Source organism: Eretmochelys imbricata, chromosome 13 (genome assembly GCF_965152235.1).
Source record: "Eretmochelys imbricata isolate rEreImb1 chromosome 13, rEreImb1.hap1, whole genome shotgun sequence".
NCBI lineage: Eukaryota > Metazoa > Chordata > Testudines > Cheloniidae > Eretmochelys > Eretmochelys imbricata.
The window spans coordinates 30,673,304-30,693,005 of NC_135584.1; the positions used below are offsets into that span (position 1 = coordinate 30,673,304).

General features: G+C 46.5%; 1 protein-coding gene across 4 annotated transcripts in view; it reads left to right on the top strand.

Moving 5' to 3' along the window:
• Window positions 1-1,842: 1,842 nt before the first annotated feature.
• Window positions 1,843-19,702, top strand: part of NDRG3 (NDRG family member 3) — a 123,337-nt gene continuing 105,477 nt past the window's right edge. Inside the window, exon 1 of one of the 4 annotated variants that reach the window (XM_077831836.1) lies at window positions 1,843-1,963. In XM_077831836.1, the coding sequence (XP_077687962.1) occupies window positions 1,920-1,963 (44 nt within the window). In that variant the 5' untranslated portion in view covers window positions 1,843-1,919. The remainder of the gene's footprint in view (window positions 1,964-19,702) is intronic. The other 3 variants (XM_077831838.1, XM_077831835.1, XM_077831837.1) reach the window with 3 other exon arrangements.

Consider the following 19,702-nt stretch of genomic DNA (forward strand, 5'->3'; position numbering starts at 1 on the left):
TGTGAATGCAAGCAACATCAACTTGGGAAAACCTCTCCAGGGAAATGTTCCAGTGCAATGTCCATGGATTTAATGAAGCACTTTCCTCTTATCAGGAGTAAAACCATTCTCATACCCAGTATTGCCACTCACCTAATATCTTCCTTGGTGCAATCTCTATCTTTGCCTTCATCTTTCCTGTGACCTTGGGTGCCCGTTCTCTACTACAAAGGAATATTTAGCTCAGTAGCTCTGTTCTGGGTTCTAGTGACAAGAGATGGCCTTCTTGCTGGCCTGCTAATTAAATGGTGTGCACACATATACTTGCTCTTTGGGGTGTTCAAACCCCAGTGCGCCTTGCTTTCACATTGCTGGGTGGGAGAGAGGATTCCAATATTTTAAACCCATGTAATCTGCATTGCACACTTACATTCCTCATCAATTATAGCTAATGGCTGATTTATGGTATTGTCTACACAAAGGAATTTAAAACATTTCCTACTGTGACTAATACTGGTTAAGCTCCTCCTGAGTCAGTGCCGTTGGGAGCTCCAGTGTACGCAGGCAGGTGCTTACAGCACAATGGCTATGTCTACACTGCACACCTTACAACAGCGTGCTGCTGCTGCAGCTGCAGTGTTGTAAGGTGCGCAGTGTAGCCGCTCTTTGTCGCCGGGAGAAAGCTCTCCTGGCAACAAAATAAAACCATCTCTAATGAGGGGTGGTAGCTTTGTTGCTGGGAGCGTGTCTCCCGCTGATGAAGTGCTGTCCACACGGGCGCCTTTTGTCATTATCACTTTTGTCATTCGGGATGTGTTTTTTTTCACATCCCTGAGCAACAAAAGTTTTAACAGTGACAGTGCAGTATAGACATGGCCTATGTCATCTAACCTTGCTCAGAATAGGTCTAAGCACCTTGTAGAGGTATTAAGGTTGTTAGGTTGTTTAGAGAAGGATTTTTAATATAACCCCCTCAATCTGTTTGGGAAACTATAACGACTTTGCCAGAATTGTAGCAATTTTAACCATCAGATCTACTGTTAAGCTCCATTAATATGTGACTGAGCCCACTGCGAGAGGGAACAAGAGCTGTCCTCTACCTGCTTTGCTTTGAAGGGACTCTGCATGGAATTAGATTACATTATCTGTCATGGTTATTTTTAGTAAAAGTCACGGACAGGTCACAGGCAATAAACAAAAGGACTGGTATTGTTGAGAGGTCCATTCCACTGAGCCACAGGGGTGTAGCTGTTGACCACACTCTTTGTCCCTGAGCTTTAACCAGTCTGTTTGGACTCCAGGAGGTGCTGTAAAGTTAAGCACCGAGACCTTGAACGTGAGCTGCCATTGTACGGGAAGCCAGTGCGGAGGACGGGTGCTGTGCTCCAGGTGGCCTCAGTTGCCAAGGAGACGCACTGCAGCGCTCTCCCCTAGCCATCCTTCCCTTGTTGCCCCAGGTTCGCACCCAGGTGCGGAGCCAGAGAGGCACCGAGGCCTTAATAACCGAGCCAGGCCAAGGAGCCAGGCGGGGATGGCAACACGCAGCCACGATCTCGGAGCCTGGTGGGGGTGGTGGCACCCGGCCACCATGGGCCGAAGGCTCAGCCTCTGCTCCGCAGCCACGGAGTGCTTCCTGGCAGCACGAGGCGAGCTGGGCGAGGGGTCTCACGCCCAGCCCAGGCCCCATAGTGGGACTGGCCCTGCTAGGCCGTAACCCCAGCCCGGCCCTGCTCTGGGACGGGGCAGGCCTGGCGCGAACCAGCCGCGGGGCCGTCGAGGGAGGAAGAGCTGCTGCCCACGCAGCCCCGCCCCCCGGTTCCCTTTCCCCTCAGCGCCGCCGCCATCTTGTTTGTAGTTCTGAGACCTGCCGCAGCTCTGCGCCTGTGCAGGAGCCCCGGGCTTTTTGCCGCGCAGTGCGCAGGCGCGCTCCGGACTCTCACATGCTGGTGCCAGCGCCGGAGCTGCCGCTCTCCCTGCGAGCCCGGTAAGAGCCGGGCGGGGCTCTCTGGCGGGGCCCGGCGCAGAGCGCCCCCTTCCCACCTACGGGCGGGGCGGGGGCTCCTGCGGGCCCTGAGCCCGGGCAGGGCGCTGGGCTCTGCCCGCCCGCTGTGCTCGGGGCGGCCGGCAGCCCGTGCCCGCGCTGGGGTGGGCACCGGGCACCGGGCGAGGGACGGTCCCTTCCCCAGACGGCGCGAAGCGACTCAGGGGAAAGGGAGCCGCGGCTGGGGAACTGCCCCGGGGCGCCCCGGCGGCCCCCTGGAGCAGCCAGGCCGGGGGCAGCCGAGCAAGTGGCGGGGATGCGGGTAGCTCTCCGCGCCCTCTGTCGTTTCAGGACCAGTCTGCGCTGGGAGCTTGCGCTGGTATCGTCGTGTCGCAGGCGTGGGGGGAGGCCATAGACCGCCCAGACCGCCCGCGTAGACCGCGTTAGGTCCACGGGAAAACTCTTCACCGCCCGGGGAGCTGGAGTGCTCTGCTGACGGGAGAGCCGCTTCCTTTGGCATAGCGTCTACACTGAGGCTGCGCCGCCGTAAGGTCTCCTGTGTAGCCGCTGTAGGCGATGGGAATGAGCGCTCCTGCTGGCATAATCAAACTGCCCCTAGGCAGTGGCGGTGGGACAGCGTCCCCCTCTGACATCGCGTTGTCCACACTGGCGCTTTTGTCTGTGAAGCTTGTGTCTGGGGAATGGGGTGTGTGTGTTTTTTCACACCCCTGACCAACAAAAGTGCTCATGTAAACAAAGCCTTTAATGCTACAATGGTGCTGCTGCTGCAACTCCTTAGTATTTTAACTATAGACGTACCCTCTCATACCTTAACAAAAGTTATCTAGTGCTCAGGCAAATGGATTGTAATGCAGGCTTCTGGTGAATTTCTTCAACCTCTTGTTCAGCTCTTTGGATTGTTTAATGGTGCGGGTTGACTTTTTGGCAGTTCCCCTTCCCTCCCCCCACCCCACCCCCATTAACTCAAGCTCCCAAAAGATCTAAGGTTTAAACTTCTAGTATTCCAGTTCTCAGGACTTCATCTCCATCAACACTGATTCCTGGGACTTTCAAAAGTGAGCAGAAAATCTCCATTAGAAATGGAGTAAGTTGTAATAGGGTTCCTTTATCCCTGCCTGAGTTGTAAATAATGGGCTCAGATAAAAATCTTAACCCCACTCTTATAGGGGAATAGCCTGTAAATTTGGTAACCTGATGCTGTAAATGTTGGCTTCTGCACATCACCTGTGTTAAGTAACTGGATATTTGCAGAAAGGATTCTTTCCCATTTTTCTAGCTCCCTAAACCAGAGAAGCAATGCAGTGCCAGAAACTGCTAATTCCTCTTTGAAGGAGTGATATTTAACCCCGGGCTGCCAGAAATCTGCCAGTCTGGGACTGATGGGGGGGGGGGGAGGGGGAAGACAGTCGAGAAGTGAGGTCCAGGGCCCAAATGTCTGAGAAGTCTAGTCTCATCCCTGGCTGCTTGTATTGGGAGGGTGCTCCAGTTCCTACCAGGATGTTATGCCTGATCCTGAGCTTCATGTTGTGAAAAACCTCTGCTCACCTCTCCTTGCTGAAAAGGAGAGAAGCCAGATGTCTTCTCCGTTAGCCAGACCTGATTGTTTAGGCAGGGCTGATTTTTACTACACCTTCCCCATCTTCTGTTATTTTGGGGTGTGCTCCAGCGCTTGCATCTGTTGCTACTCAAGGTTTTCCCAGGTAGCAGAATGAAATTGACATGACAGAACACTGAGCAGTAATACAATTGTCAGGTTTCACTCTCCTGCTGCTGAGGAGTAAGCATTGGCACTGTCTGCCTGCAAATTTAGCACAGCCTTGCTGTCTCATTCCTAAGGTTTTCTTTGCAAACAGAAGGGCTAGAAACACTAAAGGGTAGGTTCTGCCTGAATTACGTTTTTAGCTCCTCCCGCTACTCACCCCTAAGTGGTTTTCATGTCATGTTTTTAGTAAATAATCTCTTTATAGTCCCATTTTTAAAAAGTATATTTTAAGGCTGTGGTCTCAATCTGGTTTACAGATGTATGTGATTTATTCATTGAAATCATCCATGATTGTTATGGAAGCCTTCGTGGTGCTGGGGAAAACTACGGCATAGATAAACCTTAGTCACTGATGTATAGATGTTTTTTGTGGATGTTTTTTTTTTTTTCTTGATCACTCTGACTTCATTTAAAGTCAGCTGCAAATTTAAAAAAAAAAATCAAATGGCTTTAAAATATTGTGCTGAGAGCCTCTGATAAAGATAGGAAGGAATTCAGCACATCAGGAGTATGCAAAGTCTGCCTAAACATAATTGTTTTTGGGAGATGAAAACAAGATATTCCTTAAATCAGTGACGTTTTGTCTAGGGGTGAGTGAGGAGAGGAGTTGGTTGTGACAATTTTTTCCTGATTTGCAGCTTCATTTGGCTCTGTGCCTACATTTACCTGATATTAATGTAAGGCAGAATGAGTTATTCAAAAATATTGTGGTTGTTAATTTAGCTGCTTTTGGGACCATATTAAACATTCTCATAAAATTCTGTGCTGTAAGAGCCCTACTGACAGTTGGTCTTGTTGCACAGGTTGAGAAGTTGCATTGCCATGGAAGAGACTTAGGTTCTAGTGCTTGGTCCAATATCTCCCCACTCAAGTTAGCAGCAGGTCTGAGAGCACAGTATGATTAGGCCTTGTTGAAGAGGGAGCCCAAAGCCTGTAGGAGAGTGATCCATTTTACTGTGGATTAAAAGAGGTTTGAGAGGGTGTGACTGAATGCACCCTGTATTCACCCAGTACACACTTCTGTAATATACTTTGCACAAAGTATGCCTTGTAAGGTATAATGGGAAAACTCGTAATTCACTTGTCAATAATATCATGGTGAAATGTGTGTGGCATCATTATATGTAAAAGTTATGAATTTTATGTAAGGTGGTGGTGGTGAGGTATGTTTAAACTCATGAAGCAACAATTAGGCAAAACGGGCCTTAAACAAAGGGATGTGTGTTTACGTCAAGTTTACATATAAACAGTAAACAGAGTCCTCGGACAATGAAAGGGGAAAGGCAGAGGACAAAGAAGATGTGCATTTTGGCAAACAGGAGTGTGGAAAAAATAGCCTGGGACTCTTCACCAGGAGATTTCATGCCAGCTGGCCCTCAGCTGGAAAGAACTTTTACGTAGAAATAACTCTCAAGAGCTTTCAGAGTAGCAGCCGTGTTCGTCTGTATCCGCAAAAAGAAAAGGAGGACTTGCGGCACCTTAGAGACAAACATATTTATTTGAGCATAAGCTTTTGTGAGCTACAGCTCACTTCATCCCACGAAAGCTTATTCTCAAACAAATTTTTTAGTCTCTAAGGTGCCACAAGTCCTCCTTTTCTTTTCTCAAGAGCTTGCATTTCAAATAGGGAAATGAGCTATAAAGGTGAGGGGCAAACACCCCAAAAGACCCCCCCCCCTTTGCCTCTAAGAAGACAAAAAAAATCAACTGTTGGACTTTGTGGGAGAGGTCCTGACCAATAAGGCTGGTCAGTAATGCTGACAGGCGCATATGGGTAAGAACTTTGCCTTAAATCAAGCCTAATTTGTTAAGTTTTAGCATCAGAAAGGATTTGTTGGTTTTTTGTAACCATTTCTAACTGTAATGTCCACACTTGAATGCATTTAAAATCATATTTTCTTTTGTTAATAAACTTGTTTTTTTGTTTAATCAAATCCAGTGTGTTTATAAGTTAAACTGTTTGGGTAACTCTATTTAAGAAGACAGGTGTTGTACCCTTAGAGTGACAATGGACCTCATGTATCTGGGATGTCCAGGAGAGAGCTGGATGGCGCAGCATACATGTTTTGGGGGAAAATTCGGGACTGGGAGTGTGTTGGGCAAATAGTGACCAAGGCTGATGGGAGCCAGGGTGTGGCTGGTGTTTTCTGACAGGCTGCAGAGATCAGAGGTTCTGGACCAGGGCTGTGGCTGCACACAGACATTCGGGGAGTGAATTACATGTTGGCAGGCTGTTTGTGAGCAATTTGGGGGAGAACTACAACAGCAAAGCTTAAATAAACATCTTATTAATAAACACTGTAAAGCACCCCAGGTTGCAGGGCAGGTGGTTACACAGCACCTCACTGGTGTGGATTGCACCCTGGAAGGTCTCGGGGAAGGCGGGGGGGAAATCATGTTTGGGAAGCACAGTTGGGTTGCAGTGGGGTGTGAGAGGATGGGTGGATTATACTGGGGGAAACTTACCATTGTGAGAGAATTGGCAGTTCCCCCTGCCATCCTTTTGACCTTTGTCTGCCTGTAGAGACATCCAGCACCCTCTCCCTCACTGACTTAAGAGTTAAGGGCCCCACTGCCTCAGTGCTCTGTCTGCCCTCCTCCCTGTTGAAGTCTGGTGTCCTTCCAACCCAAGAGAGTGCAAATTGTGCAACAGCATGTTTTTTGTTTTGTCCTAATGTGCACAGCTCATGAGGAGAGACTGGTGGGTGATATAGTACTAGGGCTCAGCACAGGGACACTTGGGAACTTGATTGTTTCTAGGGAAGGCACAGCAGGGAGTGGTGGCAGAGACTGATGGGTTATGGGAGTGAGACAGGGCAAACAGTTGAAATGAGATTTCAATAAAATAAAAAGTGGGTTTTCAATAGAGTCATTGGGAGGCTCTCTCCAGAAAACTAGAGCTTTTCTGGTGAACTAGGTTATGGGTTACACAGTACAGGGTTGGGAAGCGGGAGGAAGCTCTAGGCTGGGAACAAAATAAGTGTTCATCTTTGTAACAGAGGCACTGGAGCTGTCTGTCTGCTGTGTGTCACAGCCATATTTGTATTCCTCATGGAACTTTGCACGTAAACTGAGATCATTTTTCATTATTAACAAAAGCTGTTTGATTCATGTTTTTTACTCACAGGTCACCTTTAAAACTCCTCCAGTGGATCTCTAAATAGCTCGTATTTAATGTTAGTCATCTTTTTAGATGGAAAACATACCTGTACATTTGGATTTAAAGGGGCTCCGTCAAGTAGGTCCCATAATTAGTTTTTTTTAAAGTAGAACTGAATATTAGAATTTTTCACAAAATTATTTTAAAAAGACAGTTTGGGTTCTTTTTCAATTTAAACATTCCCCCACTACATCTTCAATCAAAACATTGCAGCCATGTGGTAGTACATGAGAATCAGAAAATTAAATTGACTACACCTAAAATATAATGCATCTGTTTTAATTGCGCTGTTAAGTGCAAAAAGTACACTGTTAAAATTTTCAGCTTTAATAAGTGACACTGTGAATTTTCAGTTTTAGTTATTCAGTATCCCTTTAAATCATAGCTATCTCCTAGATTATCACAGTTGTGTCTTTTTAAAACAGTAAAAGCTGAGTACTTAGTGAGCTCGTTTTTATAGCTTTATTCAGTGCTGACATTGTAACCTTCCATAACCACAGCTTATCTTCTCATCTTCTCATAATCTGGCAGCAGTGTATTTTGTAGACTGTTTGTAAAGTGTATGCTATACTTGGGATTGGGGAGTAGCTCTAGATGTATTTGGACTGTCTGCAGGACAGCTGTCTTGGCCCAGCATAACTGATGTAGTGAAGGAGGAAGGTGAGATGTTTTATCCTGCTGCTGTTCTAACTGCATTATTGGACATTCCTGTAATGGAGGCCTTGGTTCATCTTGACGACTCTGTTTTTAACTTGGCAGCTGGAATGCTATCCAGAGTTGTTTGCTGTAGCTAGATAAGCAAATGAAAACCTGTACAATGTTCTCAATAAATGACTGACTGGTCCTTGGGCTCCAGCATTGGATTATTCAAGCTCTACAGACAAAGGCTCTCACTGGATTAAATCCACATAAATGACTCATACTGAAATTTTATACTTTGTGGTAACAACCTAGTTTGGTTTTTGAATATAAATATTGGTGTCTCATCATCACACTTTAATTGACATTGATAATATTGCCTCAGCATCAGTATTGAACTGATTCCAAGGAGCTTTATTCGAAGACTGAATGTGATCACATGGGGCTATGAGACTAGTTTCGGGAGACGGGGTGTCATTGTGTCCCACTCCAAATGAGATATCCGAGTATTTGGGGCAGTTGTCAGACATTGTGAGGATAACGTAATTTGGGCCTGATGCAGGAATTATTGGGTGACATTCTCAGACCTGTGTATGCTATTCAGGACACCAGTGTAGATGATCATAATGGTCCCCATGAGCTTAAAAATCTGAGTTTAAAAAAGTAGTTGGAACTTTAATAATTGATCGTTCATAACGTACCTTCAATATACAGTTTGATGTCAGTAATTGATATAACACCATTTGAAGTAATTGTCAAATACATGCTGAGTCAGACAGAGAGAGAAAACTTTTGTCATCTGGCACTCATCCTGACACTTGGGAAGTGCTGTTCTGTCTTTACACTGGGTTTTTGTAGATTGCAGACCTGTGTTCCTTAGCTTAGGTGTTACCGTTAGACAACTAAGATTGCATATAAATATGGTGTTTAATTTTTCTGTAACCTGATTGTCCATGGCACTTGCCTGAGAACAGTTACAAGTCTGTGCCTTGGGACAGACCCTGCTAAATTTCACATTTTGAATCTGTTTGTTTATTGTGGAGAAGCATCCTCAGTCTGGATGTATACATGTGTACAATCTCCTCTTTCCCAAGCTGTTGCTTCCTTCTTTACACTCTGCATTCTGATGTGTACTGGCTGGCTTCAGCTTTCTTTCACTTGTTGGCACACATTTGCGTATCTGAGGTCAAACAGAATCTGGAGTGATCTCAGGACTTATCTCCTCAGAGTAGCTTAAGAGGCTTTACAGAAAATAGCACTGCATTATTTCTGCCTTGGCAGTGGCCTGGTAGGCTGTCCCTTGGCCTCCGCGTTTTCACTGCCATGGAGGTCTGGGGACAAGAGAGATTGAGTTAGTCTGCTTGGAAATAGTTCTGCCATCCTTCCAAACTGGGGCCTTGTCTACGCTCCAGAGCTTTTTCACCAAAAGGCAGCTTTTGGCAATGAAACAGTGGAGGTGTACACACTGCAATGCCACTTTTGGCAACAAAAGTCATAGGGCTTTTTACGCAAAAGTTTTGTCGCTGAAGTGCCAGTGTAGACATTTTATCACTCTCATTGGCCTCCAGAAGGTGTCCCACAATGCCCATCCTGACCACTCTGGTCAGCAGTTTCAACTCTGCTGCCCTGAAGCCAGGTAAGCAACTGTCCATGCCTCCTCCTTTAAAGCCAGAGGAATTTTTAAAATTCCACTTCCTGTTTGCTTGGTGTGGAGAGCTCACATCGCATCTTCCCAGTTGACCATGGCGGCTCCATGCAGCAAACGCTCTCCCACTTGGACCAATGTGCAGCTGCTGGATCTGCTCAGTATTTGGGGAGAGGAGGCTGTGCAGTCCCAGCTGTACCCTAGCTGCAGGAATGTCGATACCTATGGGCAGGTTTCTCAAAGCTTGTGTGAAAAGAGCTGTGATCAGTACATACTGCAGTGCAGAGCAAAGATCAAGGAGCTGAGGCAGGCGTACCAGAAGGCGAGGGAGGCAAACCATCGCTCTGGAGCTATGCCCCAGACCTGCCATTTTTATAAAGTTGGACGCTATCCTTGGCGGCAACTCCACCGCAAAGAGCCCTGTGGATACTTCGGCAGGGCTGGAGCCAGGGGAAAGTGGATCTAACCCAGAGGACGAAGTCATTAGCAAAGAGGTGGAGACAGATGACTATGTGGAGCCCAAGCTGGGGTCGCCCAGTGGTCCATTCAGGAGCTGTTCTCCACTCCAGAGGTGTCTAGCCAATCTCGGCAGAGCAAGAAGCAGGAGAGAGGAGACCCCTAGTAAGTGATTTTGCTTTGTGAAGTGTGGAGGTGGGTTGAGGGCATAGAAATGTACAACAGTGGCTGAGTTTTTGTGTGCTGGACATTTCCTTGTGCAGCTAAGCAGTATAGTGGAGCAGGGTGTTGAGGCACACTGAGATTTTTATGGGAATCCTCCAGAGAGATCTTTAGGAAACTTTCCTTGGGGACTCACCAATCCTCCGCCAAATGTTCCTTGGCAGAGCTGCTTTGTTCTTTTTCCCCCATTGAAGGAAACTTTCCCGCACCATTCTGCAATCGTTTGCGCAGGGACCAAAGCAGCACACGGGAGCAGTATAGGGACTGGGGTGGAAGCTGCAAGTGTGTAGTAATCCTTGCCTCCCTGCTTACCCTCAAGAGTGAGATATCTGCTACAATGACCCCTGCCTGTGGAAAAGAGTTGGAAAATTTAGATTCTTGTCCCTAGTCCACTGCACCGCAATCTTTTCATATTGATTTTCTCCCCATGTACAATATCCCTCACCCTGGGGTAAACTCACCATGCTTGGGGTATTTGCCAGCATGTGTGCTTGTCAAAGATCAGAGAGAAAGTGATTGGTATGTTACTAGAGGTGTATTTTACTGTACTGTTTCAATGCTGTGTGTGTACTTAACAATCATGCTTCTGTGTATTGTTCCTTGTGCTGCTTCAGATGTGGCCTTCAGAGGCACCCAGTACACACTGGTGGAGGTGCCTCTGCCAGATAAGAGAGTGCCCAAGATGGAGCAAGGAAGACCTGTTCCAGGAGGTGATCAGTGCTCAGATGCAGAAAACAGGGAATGCAGACAGAGGAGGGAAGTTGAAAGGCAGGGCAGAAAAAAAAGTGAGGCCTACACTAGGGAAGCAATGAAGAGGATGTTTAAAGTTATGGAGAGGCAAACTGAGATGATACAGTCCCTCATAACCCTCCAGACTGAGCAGATACATGCATACTCACCTTCCCTTTCAGCACATTCAAAACTCTTTCCGATGCCCTCCCCAAATTCCACCTGAGGTCCTTTCTGCTGTCTGGGACGTCTTGCTTTCCTGGTCACTCCACCCCCAAGGACACCTTTTCAAATGATAGCTGAACTTACACACAGCTCTGAAAGTCAACCTTGCCCTGGTACCTTCTTCCTCCACCCTGCAATTGTGTGTGTGCAATAAAAGCAAAGTTTTTTGAATGTTTTTTGAATAACTCTTTATTTCCTGCAAATTTTGATAGCAGATGGCAGCAACAAATAAACAAGAAGTTAAATCACTTGCTTACATCGAATCCTAGGCCACAAAATCACAAGTGCTTCCTTGGAAAACTTGATTTCATTAAGTAGTAGTCCAGAGCATAGCAATATACGTTACTGGTTCTCATCTTCAAAGTGTTGCCTCAAAGCCTCCCTGTTTCAAATTGCCCCCCTTTGTGCCCCTCTAATAGCCCTGGTATCTGGCTGCTCAAAAGCTGCAGCCAAGTATTCTGCCTCAGTAGTCTGAGCAAACTTTTCACCCTTTCCTTCACAAATATTGTGCAGTGTGCAGCACACAGCTATAGCCATGGGAATATTATCCTCATTGAGGTCTAACTTGCCATAAAGGCATTGCTAACATGCCTTTAATCTGCCAAACACACATTCCACTGTCATCCTGCACCTGCTCAGCCTATTGTTGAACTGCTCCGTACTGCTATCTGTGTTTCCCATGAAAGGCTTCGTGAGCCATGGCATTAGGGAGTACTCCAGGTCTTCCAGAATCACTATGGGCATTTCAAAGTCCCCTACTGTAATCTTCTGGTCTGGAAAGAAAGCCCCTGCTTGCAGCTTTCTATACAGGCTGGTGTTCCTAAAGATACATGCATCATGCACCTTTCCGGACCACCCCGCATTGATTTCAGTGAAACGCCTGAAGTGATCCGCAAGTGCCTGCAACACCATGGAGCAGTACCCCTTCCTATTGATGTATTCTGTCGCAAGATTGTCTGGTGCCACAATTGGAATATGCATGCCATCTATCGCTCCTCTGCAGTTAGGGAAACCCAACAGCCATCCACTATTTCATGCACATTGCCAAAAGTCACGGACCTTCGCAGCAGGTTGCAATTAATGGCTCTGCACACTTCTGTTAACGCAGCCCCAATGGTCGACTTCCTGACTCCAAACTGATTTGTGACCAACTGGTAGTAGTCCAGAGTCACCAGCTTCCACGCTGCAATTGCCATGCAATTCTCCACGGAGAGGGCAGCTCTCACTTGGGTGTCTCTGTGCCACAGGGTTGGGGCGCGCTCAGCACACAGCCCCAGGAAGGTGGCTTTCCTCATCGGAAAGTTGTGTAGCCACTGCTCATCATCTCAGACCTGCATAACAATGTGATCCCACCACTCAGGGCTAGTTTCCCGAGCCCAAAAGCGACAGTCCACCACGTTTAGCTGTTCCATGAATGCCAAAAGTAATCTGATGTTGCTCCTATCTATGTCAGCACATGAGGCAACTGTGAATCCTGTTGAGTTTGGAATGTCACAATTAACTACACTGCCATTCACGATGTGCTACTGACAGCTAGCAGAGCATTGGAGAGCAGTGCGGGATCCATTCTTTCAGACACAGGTGGCAGGGCGAGCAGAAAACAAAAGGACATTGAAAAATGCCACGAACTGAAGATGGAAGCACATGGAATGCTGGAATGGAGGGGGGAAAAATGCCTCATGGAACATTAAGCCCAGACCCATGATGAGCTGCTATCCGCTTCGCCTTCCCACAAGACCTAGCAGCAGAAGGTGGAGAGCTGATCTGTGGGATAGCTACCCATAGTACATTGCTCTCACTGTCGATGTGACTGCCCCAAGTATGCATGTACTATGCTGACAGAGGAAGACAGTGTGAACATGCAATAATTTTCTTTCAGCGCATTTTGATCAGTGTAGACATGGCCTTAGTGATGTTGAAGATATCTCTTGTGCTCTACCTGCTCCACCCCAAACAGTTCCCTGCAGGCTGAACTGAATGTGTTTGTTGCATTTCCCCTAGTGGCTGAGGGAAGCAGCTAATCTGTCCTTGTTCTGCTGCACTTTCCAGTAGGCATTGTTAGCAGTTGCCTGTACTGCTACACCCTAGATGTGATATGAGAGCCATTCTCCAATTAGTGTAGACTGAGAGTAAGTGGCTGATTGCTGTGTTCAGGGAGTAAGCCCTGTGGCGGTGACATTCAGAAGAGGAAAGGAAAGATACGAAAACTGACAGTGGACCAGGCAATGTCTTCCTTTGAACTCTTGCCAGGCCCATGATTGCTGCTACTCCACAGTGGCGGGATATCCACTGGGAGAAGTGCTGGGATGCTAGGGCTTGTCTACACTACAAAGTTATAACTACCTAAGTCGACTTAGTTTTGCCTCCGTCCACACTTAGTTAAACTAAACTAATTCCAGTTTTGTGTGTGGACTTTTGTATCTGTTTAAAACTGTACATTTTCAGGCTCAAGCTTAAATCAATGTAATCCCAGTTTTAAGATAATAAGTGTCTACATACAAAGTTGCACTGATTTAACTAACTCAGTATTAAAATCACACCTGTATTAGCACAACTTGGTGTGTAGACGAGGCATAAGTGTGTAATTACTCTGATTTTTGTGAATGCATCCTGGACGTATTGATTGTCTTGAATTAAAGAAACACAATCAACTTAAAAATCACACTCTTTTTTCTGAAAAACTGTACCCATTTTTGTTACAACTGATGCCCGAGTTTCCTATAACTGAAGAAGATTAGACAATGAAAAATGTCTTTCATTTTGTTATAAATTTTGTGCATGTATTACGCTGTGTACGGCCAGTTTCACTTTCTCCTGGATAGTAATTTTCACCTTTAGTTTGCGTGGTTGTCTTACACAGCAGCAGGAGAGAGAAAAGTATTCTTAAAAATAAAACAATGTAATTGTAAAACCATAGATTCTAGCAGCAGGACTCAGACAAGTGAAGTACCTGAAACTATTTTGAATTGACTGGGTTTAAGTTGATATCCTTGTAAAATGCAACAAAAATAGTGAAGTTACTGACTGCTAAACAGACTTTTGGGCAGTATTCTTGGAAGCTTCAATATTGACTCAACAGCTGTCTTGTCATAAGTTAGACAGTGAAAGCTGTTCTGTGTAGTTAGGTCTTTCTGATTGTGTCTGTGCAGAAATAAAATCGGAGGCTACTGCTTCTAACAGTGGCTTTTGACTATACTAGATTTTAGTGTACTGTTATTTAGCCAATAAGGTTTATTTTTCATTTTGTGTAGGTGTTTTGTGTTTTTGAATATTAGGTAGAGGAAAATGTTTGATTCATGTTTGGCTGAAATCGATACAATATTTTCATCCAGAAGAAATTTGTAGGATTTGTTTGTTTTTTATTTGAATTTAAAGATTGTTACCTGCAGAGGAGAAGTCTTAAATCAGCAGGCCAGTACTAATGGTGATCTGCAGAAGAGGGAAATGAATGTATCCATATTGTTTTAGGATGTATAAAGGTAGCTTGAAAGTTCTGTTTTTTCCTACCTGCTTGTTTTTATACTAGAAAGTCTTATTTAGGCTACAAAACTGTATGGTGGCTGGAAAACTATTGTAATGGAGATACCACAAGGATAAAACAAGTGTAAGCTGAGCAATTGAGAGGAATGGCTTTTTCACAATCCTGTAGCATCATACTGTATTTTGCAATGACTCAATAGACTTGGTCCTTGCCAGTACATGGGAATGACCGCATTAATATTGTATGCAGTGTTGTATCTGTGTTGGTTCCAGGATACTAGAGAGACTGGGTGGGTGAGGTAATATTTTTTTATTGGACCAGCTTCCGTTGGTGAGAGACAAGCTTACACAGAAGCTCAGAAGCTTTGTCTCTGTCACTAGCAGAAGTTGGTCCAATAAAAGATACTACCTCATACACCTCTTTCTAGCATCAATATTAGTGCTCTGATAATACATTAATAAGCACCAGGAAATACTGTAGAATTCCTAGCCTGGTCTGCAAAGATCTGTCTGGCCACAGGATGCTGGTTACTGCTGATTGTTTCCAGTTGCTAAACTGCCTTGAAGAAAGTGAAAATCCATGAATACCATGCCTATATAAGCAACTGCTGTAGCTGTCACAGAAGTGTTATGAGATAACAAATGGGAGGGGAGGTGTCCACAGGAGACTTACTCCATTAAATGTCCCCTCTCTGACAGTGTGTGTCTGTCTAAAATTGTGAACACCATTTTGTATTGCAGCTTCCATCTTGGATTGTAACCTTCATTATGACCTTCATTTCATCGTGTAACCTTTGTGATGGGCTAGAACATCAGTTTACTATTCAAGACATGGCACCTAGTTGAATGATTAAGGCTGCAAAGCCATCAGAACAATCTAGGGCCATCAACTTTGGTTGTTTCTCAACCACTAGCAATGGGCTGATAGTTGAGACAGTCAACACACAGAAGCCTGACTAGGGTAAGGGCTGGAATATTGTAGCTGGAGCACGTGAGCAAAAAGGAACAGACAGACTGTTTGTATGGGGGCTGTCGGTTACCATGTGCCACAAGACCAAGATCATGCTGCTTCAAAATGGCCTTAGAGCTGATGGCTGTTTTGTTGGTGATGAGTTTAGCGAGGCTGGGACTAGGAGGCCTGGTCTACATTATAGCATTAGGTCAACCTAACTAACTGTATAAGCTTCTACACTACAGTGTTCCTCCCGCCTCTGTAACTCACCCGCTACACCTCGGCGAGAGGCGTAGCACTTAGTTTGCATTCGGTTGACATCCTGACACTCCAGTATTTACCACTGTCATGTAATTAGGCTGTGTGTTAAATAAAGTATGTCTTGTGAGGTATCATTCTAAAAGTTTTGATTTGCTAGACATTAATATCTCATTGGATTGTGTGTTATCATATGTGATGCTATATAGTTTGGTTATGTGTGTGTTACTAAAACGTTGTGAGGTTGGAAGCTCCCACAAACAGCCTTTCAGGTACAACAGTAAAAAGGCCAAACAATGTTAATGGCTTATTGAGGAAATGCAGACAAGCACAAGGAACTGTGTACAATAGAAACCTCTCAGAGAGAGCACTGCACAATGGGAACTGTTTGACCCAGGTCACAGCAAAAGAGCTTTCCAGCAAGTGGGAAGAAGATATAAAAGGGGGACAATGACATCATGATGGTATCTCACTCTTCCTGCAATAACATACCTGGAAACACCTGAGGTGCAAGGACTGAGCTGTGGGAAGTGATGGTTCCAGGCTAGAAGGATCTTTAGCCTGTGTATGAAAACCTGGGAAAGCCAAGGCAACTTGTGCCTTAAGGGTCTGCTAGCCTGTTTATCACTCAGGGTGAGAATTTGCTAATTTATATCCTACCTATCTAGTGTGTTAAGCTCAGTTTGCGGTTTTTGTTTATTTAATAAGGTAATCTGCTCTGATCTGTTGGCTATCCCTTATAATCACTTAAAATCTACCTCTTGTACTTAATAAACTTGTTTTTGTTTTAAACCCAGTTTGTGTAATTCATTACTGGGGGGTGGGGGGCAAAAAGCTGTGCATATCTCTCACCACATTGAGGGAGAGGGTGAATTTCAGTTGGCTTACGCTGTACAGTGCTCTGTGCAGTGCAGGACAAGACCATACAATTTTGGGTTTACTCTCCAGAGGGGGAGTGTACTTCAGTGTTGGGCAATTCCCTAGCTAAAGCCTTCCCATGCAGTACTGACTTCAGTGTCCGTGTCTTTCTGCAGCTGGATGTGTGCTAGAGGAGGCTTGAGGGCCTGGCTTAGCAGGACACGGTGAGGGAGCCCAGGTTGGTGGAACAGGCGGTCTCAGTGGTACCCCAGTACATCAGGTAGCACCCTGGCAGGGGGTGCAACCCATCACAGTGGTGGAGATTTTAAGTGAGTTTTACGTGTGTTGGCTAGAGAACAGACAAAGTGGTTACCAGGTTATTTTCTGTTTTCTTATTTCAAGCAAGGGAAGTAGGGGGAGCAAAGTGAAGCTAACAAAAAGCTGGAGCTTTACAGGTTACAGGTAGAAGAAAACAAAAAGATGCACCAGAGTCAGGTGGAATTAAGACAATTGCAGATAAAAGAACAGGAAGCAGAGGAAGCCAGACAAAAAACAGCCAACGAGAGGGCCATGAAAGCCCAGAAGCAAGCCAAAGAAGCAGCAGCCAGGCAAAAAGCTGCCCTGGAACAGCAAGACAAAGAAATGGAGGAGAGGGAAAAAGAGAGAGCATGAAGTGGCCTTGATGGAGTGGCAGAAACAAAACCTCACCCCAGGAGGCCCCACCTCTCCAAAAATCCACAAATGGGAATGGTTGTGTCCAGTATACAGCGAGACTGGGGATATTGCTGAGTATTTCATAAACTTTGAGAGGCTGTGTGTGCTCCATGAGAGGACTACTTTGTTTGTTTGCAAAGTTATTTGGGAGAGCTCTGGTATTCAATAAGATGCCAATGGGTAATGGTTCAAACTATGCTAAATTTAAGGAATTCGTTTTAAGACCGTTTCAGGTTACACCTGATACTTCTGAGGGCATTCTGCACCAAAACATTAAAAATTCTGCACACAGTATTTTAAAATTCTGCAAGTTTTATTTGTCAATAAATGCAGAGGCTCCAGAATGGCGGCAGAGAGTACAGGCCACTGGTTGTATGAAGGTGGGAGATCACCCTGCAGCCTCCTCACCCCCAGGACATGGACTCAGTGGTGAGGCTGCACCCGTCCCTGACACAGCACAAGGCCAGGGCCTGCCCCAGAAACACCCCTGGGCCTTTTGCACCAGGTGCAGGGCAGGCAGTCTCAACCAGGCAGGATCCAAGTGTGGAGGGGCTCAGTGTGGGAAGGGATCCAGATGCGGGGTGAGAGGATTCTGCGTTGGACAATCTAGGTGTAGGCCGCTCAGTGCGGGTCTAGGTGTATGTGGGATCTGGATGCATAGGCTTGTTGGGGGGTGGTTCCAGGTGTAGGGGTAATGGGACTCTGCAGGGACTTCTAAGCAAAAGTGGTTGGGACTCAGCAGAGGAGTCTGAGTGCTGAGGGAGTGAGGGTTGGTGGGGTGAGGGTCTCAGTGCAGCTAGCTGGGGATCAATGACATGGGGGTCTAGATGTGGATGCTCAGGCTCATCAGGGTGGCGGTTTGAGTGCAGGGATTTCAGTGGGGGTGGTCTGGGTGCAAGGATGGGGGTACAGAGGCAGGGGGGCTCCAGATGTAGGGGTTGGGGTATGGAGGGCTAGAGTGGTTCTGGATGAGGGTGAGGCTTGGCAGGGGTGTCTGGGTATGGGAAGTCCAGCTGTACGGGGATTGGGTGGATGGGGAAGCAGCTACCTGTACAGTGACCCCTCCCACTGCAACTGAGAAGCAATGTGGGCAGGAAGCAGGGGAGGATGCTGAACTTCCTGCAGGTAGGGGTGGTTTCTGGAGAGGGGGCTGGGGGCGGGGTGTCTGACACACCCCCAGCTACTCCTTGCAGGGGAAGAGGAAGTCCCATCCTCTCCTGCCTCCAGCCCAGCTGGGACTAGCAGCTGATCCTGGCTCACAACAGGAGCTACTGGCTGGGGTGTCCCAAGCCCTGCGGTGATTTACTTGGCCGCCGGCTGCTCTGGGTGCCCGAAACAATGTACCTGCGCAGTTAAGGAATGGTGCATGACTTCTCTTGCAGCTTCCCTTTGCTTCCCTATCAGAATGTCATTTTTCTGTGGGGAAGCAAAGAAATCTGCAGAGGACATGAATTCTGTGCATGCGCAGTGGTGCAAAATTCCCCCAGGAGTAAGGACCTGAAACCTATAGGGTAAAATTTAGAAGCCTTAAGGGAGGAGCTAGAATGAGTAATGTGACAGATGTAAACCAAATGAGAGATTTATGGCAGAAGTTCTCAACCAGGGGTCTGGGGCCGCCAAGCAGGGCCCGGGCAGAAAGTCAAAGCCCCACCATGCCTGGGGTCCCGCCACCCAGGGCTGAAGCCAAAGCCTGAGCAACTTAGTTTCATGGGCCCCCTTGTGGTCTGGGGGCCTGGGTAGTTGCCCTACTTGCTAACCCATAACGCTGGGCTTGGCTTTTATATGCAGAAAAACAGTTATTGTGGCACAGGTGGGCCATGGAGTTTTTAAAGCATGTTGGGAGGGGGGGCTTAGAAAGGGAAAAGGTTGAGAACCCCTGACTTATGGGATAAAAGGGTAAAAACTGTCAAGGAACTTACTACTTTTGAAGGCGAATTTGAACAATCCCAAGCATCTATTAGGAACAAATCACAGGCAGAGGGGTTTAAGTTTGGTGGGAAGCAAGGTCACTGCTTTGCCCCTGGGAAGAGGGAGGGTGGCTGGGAGGTAGGGCATTCACCCTTGCAGAATCCTACCTCCCATACCCATCCCAAACTGCCCTTAAAAACAGGAGACCCTAGAAGGTGCTTCCACTCAGGTGCTTCTACAGAGCACCTGAGATGTAACTGCCCCAAACTGAAGGAAAATAAGCCTCCCTGACCCCTATTGGCTTGGTTGTCCAAGGCCCCGGAGAGTACCCCCACAACTTACCACCCCTGCTTGGTGGATACAGGGCCTAGTGAACCAGACAGGAAACATATTAAGGTTGTCAAGATGTATAGCACAGAGTGCCTGGGGCGGAGGGATACTGGGGCCCAGCTCTCTCTGGTTTGACCAAGTATGGTCCCAGAGGCTAGTATTTTACTGGGCCAAACATCTAACTTTAAGGGGGTGAGGTCAGACAGGTGTCCTGTGCCACTAGCAAAAGTTAGTGTGGAGTGGGAAGGTTTGGAAGGCGATTTACTTGTGATGATACTAGAGGACGTCCTGGTGGACATGTTGGTGGGGAATGATTTTTTTCCACAAGGCCAGGACTGTTGTTGTGGTAACTCATAGTGAGAAGGAGTATTCTGTAGGGTCCT